The sequence below is a fragment of the Chlorocebus sabaeus genome, chromosome 19 (assembly GCF_047675955.1).
Source record: "Chlorocebus sabaeus isolate Y175 chromosome 19, mChlSab1.0.hap1, whole genome shotgun sequence".
Lineage (NCBI taxonomy): Eukaryota > Metazoa > Chordata > Mammalia > Primates > Cercopithecidae > Chlorocebus > Chlorocebus sabaeus.
The window spans coordinates 32,981,931-33,000,789 of record NC_132922.1 but is presented as its reverse complement, the minus strand read 5'-3'; the positions used below and the strand labels follow the sequence as shown (position 1 = coordinate 33,000,789).

The 18,859-nt window shown below is 51.3% G+C and overlaps 1 protein-coding gene across 18 annotated transcripts in view; it reads right to left on the bottom strand.

Moving 5' to 3' along the window:
* Positions 1-18,859, bottom strand: part of MICAL3 (microtubule associated monooxygenase, calponin and LIM domain containing 3) — a 233,279-nt gene that overhangs the window by 66,565 nt on the left and 147,855 nt on the right. For all 18 annotated transcript variants that reach the window (XM_073007048.1, XM_073007064.1, XM_073007053.1 and 15 more), the window contains 3 exons: positions 17,032-17,218; positions 11,232-11,320; positions 10,228-10,315 (listed from right to left, as the gene is read on the bottom strand). In XM_073007048.1, the coding sequence (XP_072863149.1) occupies positions 10,228-10,315; positions 11,232-11,320; positions 17,032-17,218 (364 nt within the window). The remainder of the gene's footprint in view (positions 1-10,227; positions 10,316-11,231; positions 11,321-17,031; positions 17,219-18,859) is intronic.

The window sequence follows — 18,859 nt, the reverse complement described above, 5'->3', positions numbered from 1 at the left end:
TACTAAACCCAGGAAGAAAACTCACTGGAGAATGTGGCATGGAAAAACACATCTACCTTTACTCCGTGTTCTCAACTCTTCTTTCTCCCCATTTTCCAGAAACCTCCAACCTGAGAGCTCTGAGGGCCCCTGCCACAGTGTGCCTTGCCGAAGTCAGGCCAGGCCGTGCCACGCATGCCCAGGAGGCTTCTTGAAAACCTCTCTGTGCTGAACCACATTGCAGTTGGCAGGCGCAACCAGGACTTCCCACGCACACTTGGCCCAAAGACTGAAGAGTCAGTTCCTTTACGTGTGAGTTCAGTACAGAGTGGCCCAAGCCTGAGTAGATCAGAACGTCCATATTCAGCACAAAAAGAGGTACAAAATCATCCCTTCCTCCCCTATCCCAAACCCCACACAGGCCCAGGGCAGGCAACGTCGTAAGAGGACTGTGAATGGCAGCTGTGAAGCTGTAACACAATGGAAGGGTCAGCTCCACCATCACTCAGGCCTTTGAAGCGTATCAGAAAATGAGGTAGTAGAGGAAAAGCCAACAGATTGATAAGCTAGAAGCGGTGACACTGAAACTTGAAGAAAAAACATCCCCCAAACATGTTCCCCCATCCTCCACATCACCGGCAGGGCGGACGGATGGAGGAAGAAGGGCTTACTCTTCACAACAAAACTGCAGGCTTGATTTGAGAGGACCAAAACGAGGGATGATATAGAGAAAATGAAGAGAAGGTCCATTTCATATTATTTACAGTCAATTCGGATGGCTGCATTCTCCTCGATTTCTGCTGACGACTTCCTCCCTTGCACCTCAGTGATGAAATCCTTTGCCTTTACTTCATGTGCTGTCTTTCCAAAGGCACATTCCCAACTCTGGGATGGTTGTCAAATAAATTGGAAGACTGTATTTTCCAGGAGTAATGAAATGGACACCCACTGGCTTCTCCAGGGCATCTATGCATAGAGCTCTTGCCTCTCGCCCACGCTGCAGGGAACGATCAACAGCAGCTCCTGTGTCCTCTGCACAGCCTCTACCCAGCTCTGAGTTTACTGGTTACGTGGCCTTGGCCAAGCATGCCTAACTCCTGTGTGCCTGTTTCCCCATGTGCAACACGGGCCTCCCTTATGGCTGCTGTGAGGATCCAAGGTCAGCGACATGAAGCATCTGCTCAGGGCCTGTGCACAGCGCATGCTACATGTTAGCTACTGCTGCTGCCGCTACTGTGTCTCCCAGCATCGTCTTCTGTGAGTGAGCATGGCGAGGGCCCCCATAGCTAACTGACCACCATCAGTCACCCGTGGGGAAAACAGCGGGAGTGAAGGCACTGCAAGTTTTACTGTCCGTTTTTATTTGGGGAAAGTATTTCGGCAGAGAAGAGGACTTTCTTGGCTGCAAACACAGACGAGCCCTAAGCACGGTCTTTTCAGCAGCACGAAGGATGGCTGCTGGCTCTCGGCGACACAGCAAACCAGTGCAGACCGGCTCTTGCCTCCCCGGCCCTTCGTTCTCCTCACTGAGCACCCAGTGCTTCCTGTTTCTCTGAGATCCCAGAGCCCCGTCCCTGCACCCTCCACCCCAGCGTTCCTGTGCCTCTACCAACGCCAATGCCCCAAGAAAGCTGAACTGGCCAAAAGGCAGGCAGCAGCTGGTTCAGAGTAATTCACATTAGATGAAACTCGAGAAGAAAACGTTTACTTTTAAAAGAACCTGCTGACCTAGTCTCTCGGTAGTAAAATGGTGGGAAAGACATTTTATAGCTGGTGTCACTGTAACCTGGTCTTTTGTTCTGGGGAAGAGGGCAACCATAAATAAATATGCCGCTGTAATCCTGTTAATTGATACCAGCTCTTCCTTGGTTACCAGGTTGTACTTTGTCCACGAAAACCACTCCGGCAGGAGTCCCCACCCCCTGCGCCGTGGTCCCGGATGGGTCACAGACCCATGGCCTGTCAGAAACCAGGCCGCACAGCAGGAGGTGAGTGGCTGGCTAGTGAGTGTAGCAGCCGGAGCTCCGCCTCCTGTCAGATCAGCGGCGGCACGAGATTCTCCCGGGAGCGGGAACCTCTTGTGCAGCGAGCATGTGAGGGACCCACGCTGCATGCTCCTAAGGCCTGATGATCTGAGGTGGAAGCGTTTCACCCCAAAACCATTGCCCACCCCGGTCTGTGAAAAAACTGTCTTCCATGAAACCAGACCCTGGTGCCAGTAAGATTGGGGAACACGGCCCTGAGGCTTGGCTCTTCTCCCTCAGGTGCAGGAGAGTCGGCTCATCATGCTTTTTGGTTTTCAGGTTTGAGCTCTGAGCAGCAACCAAACGCCAGGGCTACGCCCCTCTCTGGAACTCTCTTATACAGTATTCCCGGCTTCATTAGCCTCGGAAAAACATGAGAACAGCATGAAAACATACTCATTTAGGCCTCTGCCAGGAAAACGGCTCTGGTTTCGCCAGGTTTTTGTTGAGGAAAACCCAGACCCACGAAAGCCCTGAGTCCCGGTGCCCTTGGGACCTTGCCTGGTGTTGGTCTTCAGGAATTAATTCTACCTTAAGGAGCGCCTGTCACCAGAACTCAGGGCCCGTGCCCTTCCACTGGTTTTCCTTTCCTGGGGAATTGGCATTGGCCGAGGCGGGGTAACACTGAGATGCAGGTGCAGGGACAATCCAACCTTGCAGAAGGCTCCAGAATCCCAGCGAGGAAGGAGGCACTGGGCTGAAACGCTTTGGGTTCTTCTGGGGACAGGGCCTACTCAATGTAAAACAATGACTGAAGACCAACAGTTCCAAGCATGGACCTAAAAGAAATCAGGCTGCACTGTCTACGAAGTAAGAGTGATCAAGTGACAGTAACTCTGATGTTTTACAGAACACAGAATAAGGAAATCAGTCACTTAACAGTCACACCTGGGCAGACGCATGTGATTAATGTAGAAGCACAAAGAACTGGGTAAGTACAGAAAGAAATAGAGAAAAAGAAAACACAAGAGGCCAAGAGAAGTTCTGTAAGGATTTTTCTAGTAGCTGTCCCGGCATGTCCTCAAGAGTCTGCAGCGAGGCGGAGCTGGGGCCCTAGACTCCCCGTCTGTGGAAGGGTGTCCCAAAACTCCCCTTTCATGCCAACGAGGGCCTTCTGAGGGGCATGTGTCTTCTTCCTGTTTTGGGCACATTCTGCCTGCCTGTGCATGGCACACTTCTTACTGTTGGGAGGACAAGCACATCAGTGACAAGGTTGGGCTTAGCTAGCCTGAGTTAGGGTGAGGATGCTGGCAGTGATTCACCCTCTTGCCCACTGTCCTTCTTGGAGACCCATTAAAGTGCCCCCAAAATATTCAGAAAGTGTCCATAAACTGCTTTTGCAAAGCGATGTGGAAGTTGGCCCACAGGAAGTAATAGGGAGCTGGTGTTCACGTGGCTGGTAGAACCCGGAAGTAATTGATGGAGAGTCCTGTTCGCCTGGAGGCCCGCGTCCCCTCCCGGGCAATGAAAGGTGTTTCTGCACACAACCTACCACCCCCTCCCGCCAAGGTAAGCGGTGAGGAGACAAGGAGCAATTATAAAGAAAGAGGTGTTGGCGGCCAACAGGGTGCTGAGAATTCTGGGCGGTGGTGAGAGGAGACCACAGTGCCATGAACTGACCTGGGCAGGAGTGCCAATGGGCCTCGCCGCCCCTTGTTTCATTATGACTAATCTACTTGCTGGCACTTGTGAGGAGCTTGGCTGAGTGAGCTGCAAGGGCTGGTTTTTGAGTCTCAAGGAGGTTTCAGGGCTTTGTGAAAGGGGCTGGAATTTGGAGAGACTCGTCCTGAAATCTCTACCTGGCTGCCGCCTTTCAGAGCCCCATATGGGTGTTTTCATCTCGGGGGCACTTGTGGGACCTGGGTCCTACACGGCATCATCCTTCCCTATTTTTTAGCACGAAAATAGAGTGGCCCATTTTCATAGCTTGCTCTCCTTCCATGTCTGTGCTACGGCATCCCTCTTAGGCAGTGTGTTAATTAGGGAAACTGACAGGGAATTTATGAGAAAAGAGAACAGATTTCAAGAAGTTTCAGAAGGAAACTGAGATCCAAAGGGCATTTTCCAGGGTGTTCCCAATGGGCAGCACGGAATCCCATTTCTGATTCCACACAATCCCCACCTTCCTGCTGGAAGTTTCAATGCATTGCTCTAAACATCCCCTCCCCTTTTTTGCTGGGGAATGGGAAGGCGGCAGCAGCCAGGGGCTAAGATTTGAAAATTATGCACATCTATGTATCCATCCTTATTACTGACTCTTAATTTATTGTCACTTATTGCGCCTCCCACACCCTAATTCCTTCTCTCCTTTCTGCAGGCACCAGGATTCCGACCGACTTATTTCAGAGAAAGGGGAGCAAGAGGCTACGGACCTCAGGGCTAAGGAGAGGGAAGGCCACAAGTAGGCCAGGAGATACTGCCCAGACTCTCGGAACCAGCAAGCCTCTGACGAAAATGACGGTGTCACAGCAGAGCTGTGAGCGACTGGCGGGTGAGGTCCTCCCTGACCTGGACTGTCGAGAATGCCAAGCAGACCCTAGGGCCCTGCTGCTCTGATCTATGGGGAAGCCAAGAGAGCTGCTCTGGGGGGACGGAGGCCAGCGAGGACTCTTGCATATGAGAACACCCGAGTGCCTAGGGCCTGGCAGGTGCAGACTCGGGGCTGAGTGCTCTGCCCACCACAGCACAGTGCCCTCTCCTGGGCCAATTCAGCATGAGGCTAGGCCTGTGCCCACTGCAGGTGGCAAAATGTGGGAACAGTGCCATGAATGCTAAAACCAGCAGCGATGTGTGTGAGAAGGGAACCGTCTGTTTTTAATACAGGCTAGTCCCTCCAGGCTGGAGAAGGGCCAAACAGAATCAGACATCCCAGCTCAGTGTCCAGGTCACACCAAAGACAGCATGAGAGAGAAATCGGCTTGGGAGGAAAGAGCAAGAACTTTCAACCTCACCAGGAGCAAGGCTGCTGCGCCTGCGGGCATGCCTGGCAGAGCCTCCAGGCAGAAGACAGACACGCCCCTGGCCCCAGCTCCCTGCCACAGTTGGAGGCAGGAAGAAGGTGCCTAGCTCTATGTCCTTATGGTTGACCAGGCTCTGTGTGGCATTTCCACCCCTCCATCCGCCCAGCCAGCGGGCCCTCCTGCTGGTGGACTGCACCCGAGGCCCATGGGCACAAGCGGCATCCATCTTGCTTTTCTCCACGTGCAGCTGCTGCAAAGCAAAACTTTGCACCACTCCAGCCCCTACACAGGAGTCCTTTGTTAACGGGAACCTATGTCAGGTATAAAAACCTATTTCCCCACTTTGCACCCTGCTGTCTTGCTGACCCCCAGAGTGGGAGTCCTGAGCCCCAGCGGCCTCAAGCCCGCTCCCAAGACCTGCCTGAGCTTCCCCCTTTCCCACCCTCTGGTCAAGAGAAAGGGAAGGAAAAGAAAAACTCAGAAACCCAAAGATTGTTTGGAATTTATTCTCTTAAATAAGAATGTAACATTTGTTAAAAAAAATAAATAAATAAAAGCACGACACCTTGGTTTCACAGTAAACAGCAAAAACGAAGTTACACAATTAAATAAAAACTCACAAAGAAACACACCAAGAACTCACAAGAGCACACGTTAAAAACAAGGGCAAAAATAAAGGCTGAGAGAAGGTGGGCAGCAGACAGGCAGCAGCGGAGTGTTCCTTGGCACAGCTAATCGTCTCCTGTTGGGCTCTCGTACTGCCGCCGGGAAGCCGGCTGGCTGTCCGCCCCTCCCGCATGCACCCCAAGCTGAATGCCTCGGGAGAAAAGTGAATCCCTTGGTGCCCTGCTCAGACCTTCAAGGCTATGGGGGAACCCCTTTTGGGACGGCCTAAGAATCTTCCAGTGTCCTGCAGAAAAGAGTTGAAGATGCACTAACCACCAAAAGACAGGAGTGAGCTCACACAGCTAACTCAGTGGAGCCAGCGTGCAAGCCAGACAGAAGACACGTGAGGCGGGTGCCCGGCTCTTCGTGGTGCCCCGGCAGCAGCCCCTGCTGTCCTAGTTTGTTCTTGGGGCCATTTCTTGGGGGTGTGTGCTGCTGCTTTTCTGAGATGCCCACCCACTCATTTCCTTACAGGCATGCTTCCCTTAGGCTGCTGTGTGTCCTCAAAGCCCTGACCTGGGGTACGGCTCCCCAGTGTGAGGCTCCCGTGGTTCTCAGAACCAGAACAAGAAGCTTTAGAAACAGCTTCACAATTATTATTCTTACTGTAATTTAGGGTGCAATATATAAATAAATATCTACCCATTTATGTGCAATTAGATCTATATACATATAAACGTGTACCTAAACATAAACACTCACACGTCACTGTCAACTGTGGCTCTTGGGGTCAGGCGGGAGGTAAGCTGGATTGCAGAATTCCCTTGCTCTACTAAAAGGCTTTCCATAAATGCCTAGAAGGGAAGACGACTTGGAAAGCAGTAAGACTTCCCTTGGAAAGCAGTAAGACTTCCTTCCTAAGTAAGAGGGAACAGAGTAAGTTCCCTCTGTCAGGTGGGAACCCCAGGGTTGAATGAAATTCTACTGCCTGGCTACCCTTCTAGCTGGTGTGGGAAAGGCTTGCACTTCCTAAAAGCCCATTCAGGATCTGAACTATGGAACCTCATGGTTATCAGGAAAGGAGTGTCTGGGGACAGGGGTCAGGCAACTGCCACTTGTGACCTTCATTTTTTAACTCCAGATCATCTTTTTCATAAGATGAGAGGAAACTAATATGTTTCTCCCCTTCCATCTCTGGCTGGCACTGCCAATGAACCCGGTGATGAGCACTCGGCGGAAAAAGCTCTTCTGTTCCCTTCTGGCTATGCCTTCGGCTGCCCTGCTTCATTTTTGGTTATTGACCATATCAGATAAAAAGAAGATTCCTCTGGACAAAAACGAATTCAAGAAACCTGCAACTAAACTTCTTATGTCCCAGGGGGAAATAATCCCATTTGGGGATTTCCTTTCTCTGCCTATTGTTGTTCAAACTTTTTCTAAAGTCATGGTGGATAGTACGAGGCCAGGGTAAGAAAATCTGTGCCAGGACCACTAATATGCAGTAGTAAGTATAAGCTTGGAAACAGAGCATTTATAGATTCAAGAACAAAAAAGAGAATTTCTATATTGAAAGCACATTACAAACAAAAATACTGTAAACAATGCCCCCAAACACTAAATTAGGCAGCAGGTACAGATTTGGTTACCAGAGAAAGACAACACTTTAAAGCCGACCTAGTGTGGGTTCTTTGAACTGTGGGTTTAATTGGGTACGGGTGTGTTGTTTTGTTTTTGTTTTGGCAATAGCAAGAATTTTGGCATAAAAAGAAAAAGAACATAAAGGAGAAGAGAGAAATGCCACAATATAAAGAGGAGGCACAGAGTAAAAGCACAGCTGGGTCAAACACTGCCCAGTCATAGCTTTACCAGCCCTGCCTCCTGGGGACGTAGGTCTAGGGAGGATGGCTGAGTTACACACAAGAGAATCGAGGCCTTCATCATGGCCTCTTCCGGTTGAGCACACAGTGGAGGCGGCTACCATGGGTCTGCGCTAATGACTAGTCTCTACCACATACATTCTGGGGCCCTGAAATACCTCAGCTTTCCCTTTTCTTTTTTCTTTTTTTAGATGGAGTCTAGCTCTATTGTCAGGCTGGAGTGCAATGGTGCGATCTTGGCTCACTGCAACCTCTGCCTCCCTGGTTCAAGAGATTCTCCTGCCTCGGCCTCCTGAAAGGCTGGGACTACAGGTGCATGTCATCACGTCAGCTGATTTTTTGTATTTTTAGTAGAGATGGGGTTTCACCATGTTGGCCAGGATGGTCTCAATCTCCTGACCTCGTGATCCACCCGCCTCGGCCTCCCAAAGTGCTGGGATTACAGACGTGAGCCACTGCGCCCGGCCACACCTGAGCTTTTCTGAAATTTTTCAAAAGGAAGTCTAGTTAAGTCATCAAAGCTTCAGTTTCATATTTAAAGAAGGAAATCTCTATCAAAGGAGAAAAAGGTTATCTATTTCACGCCAGCCATAAAATACCACCCATAATCCTGTTCCTTTCCTACCGAGGCTAGCAGCAGAGGGAGCTCACCGGGAGGCAAGGTGCTCCGGACTCTGAGCTGCTGGAGGGTGAGCCCCTCACCCCTGAGCTTCACTGACCTTTGCCGCCTAAGCTGGGGGACAGTGCCTGTCATTAACTGTATGGGTCCACACTGTGATTCCTTCGGGACACCACATTGTGAACTCCCGTGCTATACCAAGTCACCTTCTGGCTCAGGATCGAGAGCCACGTGGACCGAGACGTCCTCAGGGCTCTGACTCTTTCTTGGAGGTTTTGTTCTTTAACCACACTGCCAGCTCTCACCCTCTCTCTCCACTACGTAGAACATTCTTCTTCTCTATGGAACCCTTAATTCTTTAGAACTCTCAAAAACCTGAAACCCATTATACTTTCAATTAGACGGCAAGAATGGCAACCTGAACCAGATGGGAAAGTCAGCAAACCTGGCTTCATTCAGGAAAAACCTAAACTTCATTGTGTTTCATTCTTTTTAAAGAATGTTCTGTACTCCAAACCCAAATGGAAAGTTTAATCTCTTTTGAGTTGTTCTACTGAGCAGTCGGGTTCCTCAGAAAATCCATCTCTGCTGAAACAGGGCCCAGACTAACAAGGTGGGGCTCTCCCCAACTGAATGTACATTCTATAGCATAAAGCTGAAGTCTCTGTCTAGACCCCTTTGGTTATTTTCCTCTACCAGTGATTCTGCCCATGCTCTGAGAGTGTCAGCTACAAAGGCCTGATGGTACTTAAGACAGACTACAAAGATCTTCAAGACTGCAGAAGGTTTAAAAGTCATTAATGGTTGAAACACGGCTCTAAAATGTTGGTCCCACATGCAGGGCACTTAAACAACTTGCTCAGATTATAACAAGGGCACGTTCAGTAGCAGAAGCTGAGTTCACCTGGCTTGGCTGGGGTTTGCTGGGTCTCGGCCTCCAGTTCACTGCTCCCAGGGTGTGCCGCCTAGCCTCTGGGCACTTTTCCCTCTCCCAGAATGAGCACCACAAGGCCTACGTGAACCAGCTCTTAGGGAAGGGAAAGGATGCATCTCTGGAACCTCTCAGTGAGGGCCAAATGGGTAATTCTCTTGTCCCACCACAGGAATTCTATGCCCAACTCCTTCACGGTTCCTGGCATTGGCTGACCACCTTGAATTTTTACGAGTTTTGTACATAGCTGCTTGAGATATATGTGTTTTGAACAAGAGGAAAGTGTGACAGACAGAAACACAGCCCTGCTGGCCCCCTCTTACCCCAGTGACCCTGCAGGGCTGTGAACCACCTGGAGCTGCATGTGGGACACTCAGAACACCCAGCAGTTTGTGGAGCTGCGGACGCACCTCACAGGCAAGTTTTACATGGAGCCGAGAGAGGCCATTTTAAGAAAAAACCTACATAATTCTTCCCAACAGGCCTTGTACACACAAACCCGGCAAGTCCTGCCATGCTATGACAAGAATAAATGTGTTTTTAGAGGTAGAGATGGTTTTGTTCACCTCCCAACACAAGGAAGTGGTCATGAAAGTGGGACAGGTGAGGGACCTCATGAGAAGCCCAGTGGCCACGGGGTCAGGACAGGGCATGCCCCATCACGGTGCAGGGCAGACAGGAGAGCAGCCACAGCTCATCCAGACACAGTGACACGGAATAGGACGCAGAATCTTAAGTGAAGGTGAACGCAAAGCCAGACCACGAGGCTTAATCAACGCAGCTCCAGGCCGTCAGAGGAGCTTGGAAGCAAATGCATGAGGGGCCGAGTGGCCTTGGCCTCATCAGGAGTGGTAATGGGAGCAGTGTCTGAGTGCCTGCAAGCTCCTGTCTACCCACACAGGACCAGGGCCGCCCTCATGTGTGACGCTGCGGGACGGGGCTGAGGGATCGCACTTCACGGCTCTGCCACCCACCGGGTGGCCCCCTCACTGGGCCACAGCCTGCCAGTGGAACTCCCCTCCGATTTGCACCAGCACCTCCGACAGGCCATAGAGAAAGGGGACTCCGAACGCAAGCAGCTGGCACATGAAAAACGAGTCCAGAGGGTTCTGGGCCACTTGATGCCCGAATGAAGAAATGTTGCTTTGGAGGTGCTGGCTCATGCCCTTGGCCTTGTCACAGAGGCCGAGGGAGTGACGCGCCACCCAGCCAAACAAGGAAGTGAGGCTACCTGGGGTTCTCTCAGTCGAGCTGGCCACGGCGTTGGCCCGTCCGTTTGCGTCTGTGGCTGGGCCATCCTGCAGGGGTCCTTTGGCCTCCTAGGAAAGTTCATGAGAAAAACAAGAGTGGCTCTGACTGATGCACTCAAATCCTCAAAGCCCCAGAGGCACTGACAATCTGACAGGCTGGTTTTAAATTTTGTTTATTTATTTTTAAGAGACAAGGCCTTGCTATCGCCCAGGCTGGAGTGCAGTGGCGTCATCATAGCTCACTGCAGCCCCGACCTCCTGGGCTCAGGCAATCCTCCCACCTCAGCCCCCTGAGTCACCGGGAATCAACGTCTAGTTCCACCCAGGTGCACCTCTTCCTGCAAGTCCCTCTGCGGGCAACAGAAGCCCCCAAGGGGGACTGACAGGCAGGCGTGCTGACAAGGTGGCAGCTGTGCTGAAGAGACTGCTGGGTTCACCTTGGCAAAGAGAGGTGGAGAAGCCACCCTCATTAAAGAGAGCATAAGAAAGGAGAAAGTTCTCAAATAACTCACAGAATGAGTGAAAGGCCCCGTAGGCAGGGTGCCCTCTGGGTGTGGGGAGTGAGGGTGGGGTCACCGAGGAGCAGAGGGATCCTCCGGACAGAGGCTCTCTCCCACTCTGCTCTTCTGGGGGAGGCTTTAATCATGTGGAACATGAGTGGGCATCACCCCAGTGGCAGGGTGTCCTCTCAGAAAGATGTGTGTTGACAAAGGCAGGTGTCTACGCAGCTGAGACGGAGAGCTGCATCATCTTCCTGGGTCCCACTCAGGTGGCAGGTGGAGCCTTCACCTTAGCAAGGCAACCTCAGATCATCCATGAAAAGCTGGTTCCCTCCCCACCTGGGGTGCCACTGCGTCTCGGGCCCTCCCCACTCCCAGGAGAGGCAAGGCCACAGGGGTCTTTGCAGGTTGGCCGCCCCTGGCCCATAGCCACACTGCTGCAACACCCACTGCTTCTCCCCCACTTACAGGATGGTCACCATTACCTTTCCAGACAGGGGAGCCACCGCTGGTCTCTTCCTTTGTGCGTAGCCAGAGAGTCGATAGCAGTAGTGTGGCTTACAGTAGAATTTACCTGCAGACAGCAAGAGGCAGGGACAGAGGCGATCAGCCAGGCACCGATCCTGAACGTGCCTCCCTGGTCTCAGCCACTCCTTTCCATCTCCTCTAGCCTCAGGAGGCCATCAAGCCACCCAGCCTTCCCTGGGCCCAGCTTTCTGGTTTACTGGGAATCCAGTTCCTCCCAGTAAACTTTGATTCTAGCCCTCCTCTCCCCTGGCCTGAACGGGGTCTTTTCCTTTGGGAATGTGAAGGCCATTGAGCCATCACCCAATCAGTGCCCAGAGCGAAGATGTGAGGCCTGTGTGGCAGGGCCAGCAAACAAAGTGGCAGTGTGTGAGGAACAAAGATGTGGTCACATGAAACGCTGGGAGTAGCATTGCTGGGGAAAGCAAGAATGAATACAAGTGTGGGGTGGAGGCTGCAGGGGTGGAGGCGTGGAGGCTGCAGGGGTGTGGCATCGCTAGGCATCGCCTCCGACAGGCCCATCTCTGCTGCTCCCCCTCCTGCACCCTATCCCTCACCCCCTCCCAGTCCCCTCAGAGGGTCAGGATCAGCAGGAAAGGACATTAGAAAACAAAAAATACTGCAATGGACTATAAGTAGGATGGAACAGAACAGAACATAATAGAACAGAACAGAACAGAATAGAATAGAATAGAATAGAATAGAATAGAATAGAATAGAACAGAACAGAACAGAACAGAAACGAAACGAAACCAGAGTGTACTGTGGCGCGATGAGAATAAAACATTACTTCTTGGAACTTGCAGCTGTGTCTGGGTCTCAATGTAATGTGTATCCCCATGGGGAGTGTGGTCAGAAAAATCCGAACAACACTGGACTTGAATTTCCCCATGACTTTGGTAATGGAACTAACCCACAGAGTCATTTTTTTTACTCTCACTTAAAGAGTGAAGACTTGAATCTCAAGTGATAAACCCTACTATAAAAACTGCTGAAACAGAAGTAATCTCATTTCACTTTCCTCATTTGTAGAGACTGCTTTTTAGACAAATGAGCTTCCCTGATCTCAAAGCTACAAGAGGACCTAAATGTCAAAGAAAATAAGGGTAAGATGGCATTCTTCCCTTTCCTTTTCCCTGATGATCTGATTCTATCTTTCTTCTTTTCCTTCAGAGAAATTGACTTGTTTTACCTGCACTCCCCATCCAATGCTGAATAAATCTATTAGGAAGACACAGATTTTAAATACTTTTCATAATGCCTAGTATACTTTCTCAGAACGATTCACTGGCTACTGGCACTTGGTCAGGATGCAGAGACTCTACAGTGGTGACACCTGACCCTGATGGCCAAACGCCCACCAATCTTACCGCCCGTTTCTCCACCAGGGGGGTGGAGCCATGGGCTGTCGCCTGGAGCTTGGCCACAACTTCCTTTTCCATCTGAATAAGCCACTCAGTTTTTGTACATGTTGGCTACCAATAATTAGGATAAGATAAGATGTACGAGTGCTTGGATCATGTGCTACTTGTTTTGGTCTGTTTTGTATTTCATTCTTTAAGAAATACCCTTCCCTCCTCCATGAGACTCTGACAGGGGCTGGCAACCACGTGGCCTGAGCTTCCACCACCAGTCACACATGACCCAGGCCATTCAGCGACTCACTCCCTCCACCCCACCCAGGACAGGGTGCTCTGGGGACTGGCATGTGGCTAAAGGCAGGCTCGCTGGAGACGTTATGGGGATGCTGAGGGAGGTGAGGGAAGGGACAGCCCTTCCCTGAGCACTGCTATCTGGCCGGAAGCTGTAAAGCTAAGGCTTCATCTGTAATCTGCACTGGGTTTCTATTACTTGTAACCAAGAGCATTGCTTCTTACAGTATCAGAAAACTAAAATGCTATCATGGCTTTCATTTCTTCCTCCTATTTTTTTCCTACATGAATTTGCTTGTTTTTGCAAAAGTGGAATCCCAGATCTTAAACTCTAACTCAATTGAACTCAACCGAATCCTCCTTGAACCCTGCTCTGGTATCCTCAACTAATAAAGAAAGAAGGTTTACATTTCAGAAACAAGACCTCCAAGGCTAATCAGAAAGTTCCAGCAAACTGTGTTCTCTAGGAAGGCAGTACAGACGATGCGAGGAACGTGAGCGCTAAGTGTGATCTCAGTTCCAACACCGTCTCAACTGCTCAGCAGCCGTGTGAACTCATCTGTCTTTTGGAACATGTCTCCTCCCATGGAGATGAACACAGTACCCACTTCATAGGTGGAGATATTAAATGAGGTGGCACAAATCAGGCGCATCTCCCCATATCCCTTCCCAAACTCAAGACGATGGCACTTTTTGCTTATTAAAAAAAAAGCTAATTTTCATGTTAACATTTGCCAAGTGCCAGACACTACTTTAACTGCTTTCCATCTATCAACTCATTTAATCTTCACACAAGCTGGTGAGGCAGGTGCCATTAGTATCCACCTCTTCCTCAGTGAGGCACAGAAGGCCAAGCGACCTGCCCGGCGTGTCCCCCAGTCAGTGAACCGCAGAGGTGGATGTGGTCCAGGATGCTGGTGCCAGAGCCTGCACTGCCACGACACTACCACGCCTGCCTCAGTGGTAAACCCAGCCCTGCTATGTTTTTAACAATTAGCTACGAATTGTGGGTGATTCAGTCAAGTGACTGATTCTCAATGGTCCAAATTAAGGATCCTGATAACTGAATACGGGAGTGACTGGAAAAGGGAAATGGAGAAAACAGATGGCCACAGGGCAAACCCAAGGTCAAGTGGGCCGTCCATTCATTCACTCACCCAGGCCTGAGTGCTACTGTATGACAGCCACCGATCTGAACACTGAGAGCCCCAGGCAGGCAGACTTGTTCTCCCGAGACGCATGGGTAAGATGAGACAGTGCGAGCCCTGCATGGAGAACCACACGGGCGCACCGGTGCCTGGGCAGCTGCCCTCTTTCAAAAGAGCCAGACCCCTCTCTGAGGAGCGCCACATGGAGATGTGGGCCACGTGCAGCTCACTCTGTGGAGACCAGGGGGTGTACTCCAGGAGAGGACACAGCAGAGCCACGTCCTAAGGAGCAGTAGCTTCATTACGCTTATGGGATGGAAAGACACTGGAGCAAAGAGAACAGCACACTGGGGGCAGCTGACGGCAGAGGCTGGGGCAGACACGCAATGCTCGCTCCACCTGGGACAAAGTTGTGGGCTCTGTCTGCACGGCAGTGGCTAGGACATTGGTGAGATCCAAGTCACACCTTTTAAAATCCCTCCAGTTGCTCTGTGGAAACAGACTGGGGTGTAACAGAGGCAGGCATGGAGACAGTCTCAGGCTCGTCACTGATGAGGGCCACCCTGCACACACCACCTGTGGAAGTGGTGTGTGTCTCTTCTCAAGATGACAGGGAAGGTCTGACACTAATTTAGAGTCCTTGTCTTAAGAGCTGGCAGCGATCACAAATGAGCTAGTGCTTTGCAAAAAAAGTGCAGCTCTGTGTTTGAGCAGACGGCATCCTTGAGAAAGAGCTGAAGACAGAACAAATACCACCACAAGTAAAACACGGGGACATCTTCAAATATGATTCTTAATTTACTAGTATGGAGTTGGCAGCGGGCCTGGAGTCACAATCCCTGAATCTCTGCCCTGGAATGAATCTTAGGTGTCATTTGGTGCAAGCGAGCTATTACTAGTTGTGTCAGCTTGGACAAACAACATGTAAGTTCTCTGAACTCAGCTTCCTGACTTCTGATTACAATAATAAAAAGAGTTACCTAATGGGGTTGTTGTGAGGACAAAGGGCGTGATGAGTTAGGGCCCAGCACAAGGCCTCGGTTACTTCCTCATGCCACAACCTCCCCAGTTTATTCTTTGTTCTCTGAGCCTCTTCAGTTAGACTTCTGACACACTCGGCAACTTGGATAAGAAACAGGCTAAAACTTCAGTGCCCCTAAAGTTCCTTACTGGTTGTAGTCCATCTGTCCTCTGACAGATGAGGGGGAGGTCTGCGGAGGGGCTAAGCTGATGAAAATTTTAGCTGGGTTAAAATTTGGGGAGCTGGTTTAGAACGGCTGTCTTCTCTGCTCCAGTGTTAAGAATACTGCACTCAACCAGGCTGGCCTCATCCTGTCCCGGCCTCTCGCTGCCACCCGAGGTCCTGCCAGGTGCGCACATCTGCCCTCTACTCCGCCACCATACCCTTCTCTCTTGAAGTCTAGCCAAGGGTCAGCGAGGTCATTCCAAGCTGCTCTTGAACTTCACAGATTTCCTCCTCCCCGCGCGTCTACAAAGCCACAACCTAGGCTGTGCACCGAGCCGTTCGCTGCACGCACTCGTGTCGCCTGCTACTCCTCACGGGCCCAATCCCCACAGGACCGTGAGCTCCTGGAGGCACACATTACACTTCCGCATCTTTCACAGAAGGCAGCAAAGATGCACACACACCCATGGGCAAAAGTACCCGTAGATCAATCAGCTGCGCCTTGCAGCATCTTCTTTCCAGGCAGACTCCACAGTGAAAGGCTAACTAGAACACCCTGAGCATCAGGGACAGCTGAGCGAGGTTGGGTGGCTCCCTCTGCCAGGCCCCATCCTTGAGATCAAATGCGCCATCCAGAGAGCAGGTGTGTGGGAGAGGTGGAACAGAAGACTTGACAGCAAACAATCTGCCTGCCTTATCTAAACAGCATCCTAATTCTTCCACTCTTCCCTGACTCGGGAGTGCTTTTTACCAACATAGTAAAAGGGCCAGGCACCATGCAGGAGTCAGTCTTTCTCGGCTCACCTCTCTGGGCTCCTTCCTTGCTCCTTCTGACAGAGGTGCCCGTTTGTTCATCCTCGGGACAGCTGAAGTGACTAGGTCCTAATTGCATGGCATCCCTCTCCTATATGACATCACTGTATAATCTCACAGCCACACAATCTTCTATCAATGTCAAGGTCTTTATGCCACCTTATAAAGATTACTGCCTCTCTTATTAATCTAGGCCCCCTCATTACTCTGGAATCTATAAGACTGCCTCCCACGAAGTCCCTGCAGCATCCTATAGGAACGGGGATGGGGGTCATCAATGCAGGGTCCTCAGATGGCGGCCAGCCTGCCTCTGCCCATCATGATGGCTCTATCATCTGTGCAGAATTCTCTACTGTTTACCTCAAGGTCTTTTCATTGTAAAAACTGGCACATGTTGCCAAAGACCAGGCCTTGAACACCACAGTAAATCAGATTCAGGCCCTGTGCAATGGTTCACAACCCACCAGAGAGAGATCAGACGGATGCCAGAGAGGCGTTAACACGGGCCGCCTTGCAGGCATCTCCAAGAGCAAATGTCTGAGAACCCAGGGGCCTGGGACCCAGTTCCAACTTGCTGTCATCATCAACCTGAGGCAAAATATGTGACTTCTATGGATGTGCAAGTCCCCTTCTGTAAAGACAAGACGAAAACCTCATCTTGTGTTCCTTTTATCTCAAGTTCGCAGCCCGAGGTCAGAACACAAGTAAGTGTCCCTGAAGTCAGGGAAATGACTTGGGTAAACGCATGCCATTCTCATCAGCCTGGTGACGCTGGGAAATATTGATAGTAAGAGTCTTAGAGAAAGAGCGGTGGAGGGAAAGCGGCGAGAAAGGTTGGGAGAGGCACGATGGAAAAGACGCACATGGAAGAAGGCAGAAGGGGCCCAAAGGCGCCCAGCTCAGATGGAAACACTGTCCAAGCCCAGTTTCTCCGTGGGGCCCGAGGCGCGGGGCGTCTCACCATCCTCGATGTCGTAGGCGTAGGCCGACAGGCGCAGGGTGGTGGCGCAGTACTCGCACTTGAAGCAGCTCCGGTGGAAGAACTTGCCCTCGGCGCTCAGCCTCTCCATCACGTAGACCCGCTTCTGGCAGAAGTAGCACGTGTCACTGCCTCCCAGGTTCTGCGGAAACTCCTTCTTCATGGAGCCCTGCAGGTGGCGGTCGGGAAGAAGGGGAGCACCTCAGGGAGTGCCGCATGGGCCCTCCTAGAGGCACAGCCTGGCGAGACAAAGTCAACCCTCGCTAAGTGGTCTGCTTTGAGACAGACTACTGACTGGCTATGGTCAACCGTGCTCTTGGCTCTGCCACAGAGTGACGGCACCACCACGGTCACTGCCTCCACGCGCTGACAAGGAACACTGGGCACAACCGCGAAAGCCCGGGTCAGGCTGCTGCGGACGAGGGAGCCAGCATCACAGTGCCTCACACCAGACTTGAGTAATGCTATGATACAGCCTGGCGACGCTGGGAAATACTGATAAGAAAGAGTCTTAGAGAAACAGCAATGGAGGGAGAGGGGCGAGAAGGGTTGGGAGGGGCACGATGGAAAAGACGCACATGGAAGAAGGCAGGAAGGGGCCCAAGGGTCCCCAGCTCAAATGGAAACGCTGGCAGAGTCCTGTTCTGAGGGTAGCTGTATCTGTATCTATTCAGTGCTGACGTAGTTCATGTGAATATATGTGGGTCCCTGGACTCACCAACAACTACTGCAGTCTTAGAAATTTGGTTATCAAAATCCAGACAACCTCAAAAGCGATTACTGCATGGCATACACGGGCTACACAAGTTATAAGCGACTCAAGCACACAGGTGTGTTTCCCACGGCTGTGCTGCGTCTAGCTAGACAGTGCCTGGAGACGTCTCTTACCAGTTCCTTCTTGTCTAGAAGGGCTTTGGGTGGTTCTTTCCTTTGAAGCTGATTGGCTATCTGCTCAGCCAATGAGCTCACTCCGCCCGTGTACATCTTTATATACTTCTATTGGTTGAAGGTTACAAAATGACCAGAATGAAGGGAAATGAGAAGGAAAAAAATACATAAATTAAGAAGACATGGGAAAAAAAGAAATCTCTGGGAAGTGCAATTTGAATACAAGGTGCAGCAGCAAACCATGCCAACACAGTGCTCACAGGCAGGGAAACCGGGTGGTAAGAAAAACATCATGTCAGTGTCCACACAGGGTACCAGCACAGACAGGACCGTTGCAGGGAAAGCGTCTTCCTTGGGAAGAACTGGGTCTCTCCCATCTCTGTGGAATGCACAATTCCAGGCAATAGTGGTAGAAGGCAGGGCGAACGCGCACAGAGACGGGCAGGCAGGGCCTCGGTCCTGCGCAGCTGGGCTGCGTTCACAGAACTCGAGGGGCACCACCATGCACGCAGCAGTGCCCAGGCTGATGCCGCCTTTCACGGTCCAGGAGGCCATCTCCTCACTCAGAAGGAGCCATGCTTGCTCCTGCACAGGCCGCCTCCGTGTGGGTAGCAGACGTTGCCATCTCTTCCCGCTTCCTGATGCTTGACCCTACAATGCCTGCCACAGGCAGCCAACGCTCCCAGGCTGTTTTGGAAGAAGCCTTCTCAGCCCATTCTCCCTGCTGATGGTATTGGGGGTCTGAGGGCAGCATGATGAGGCCCGTGTGGTCCATCTAGGTGCTGAGGCCAAAGCCTTCTAGACTGGGCTGGGCGTGTTGGCCACGAGGTGTGGCCGTGCAGCCAAGCTGCTCCATCAGCCCAGGGAGGTGGGAATGTGTTCTAGGCCAGGAGGGATTACTTTAGAGGCTGAAGAAAGGTAA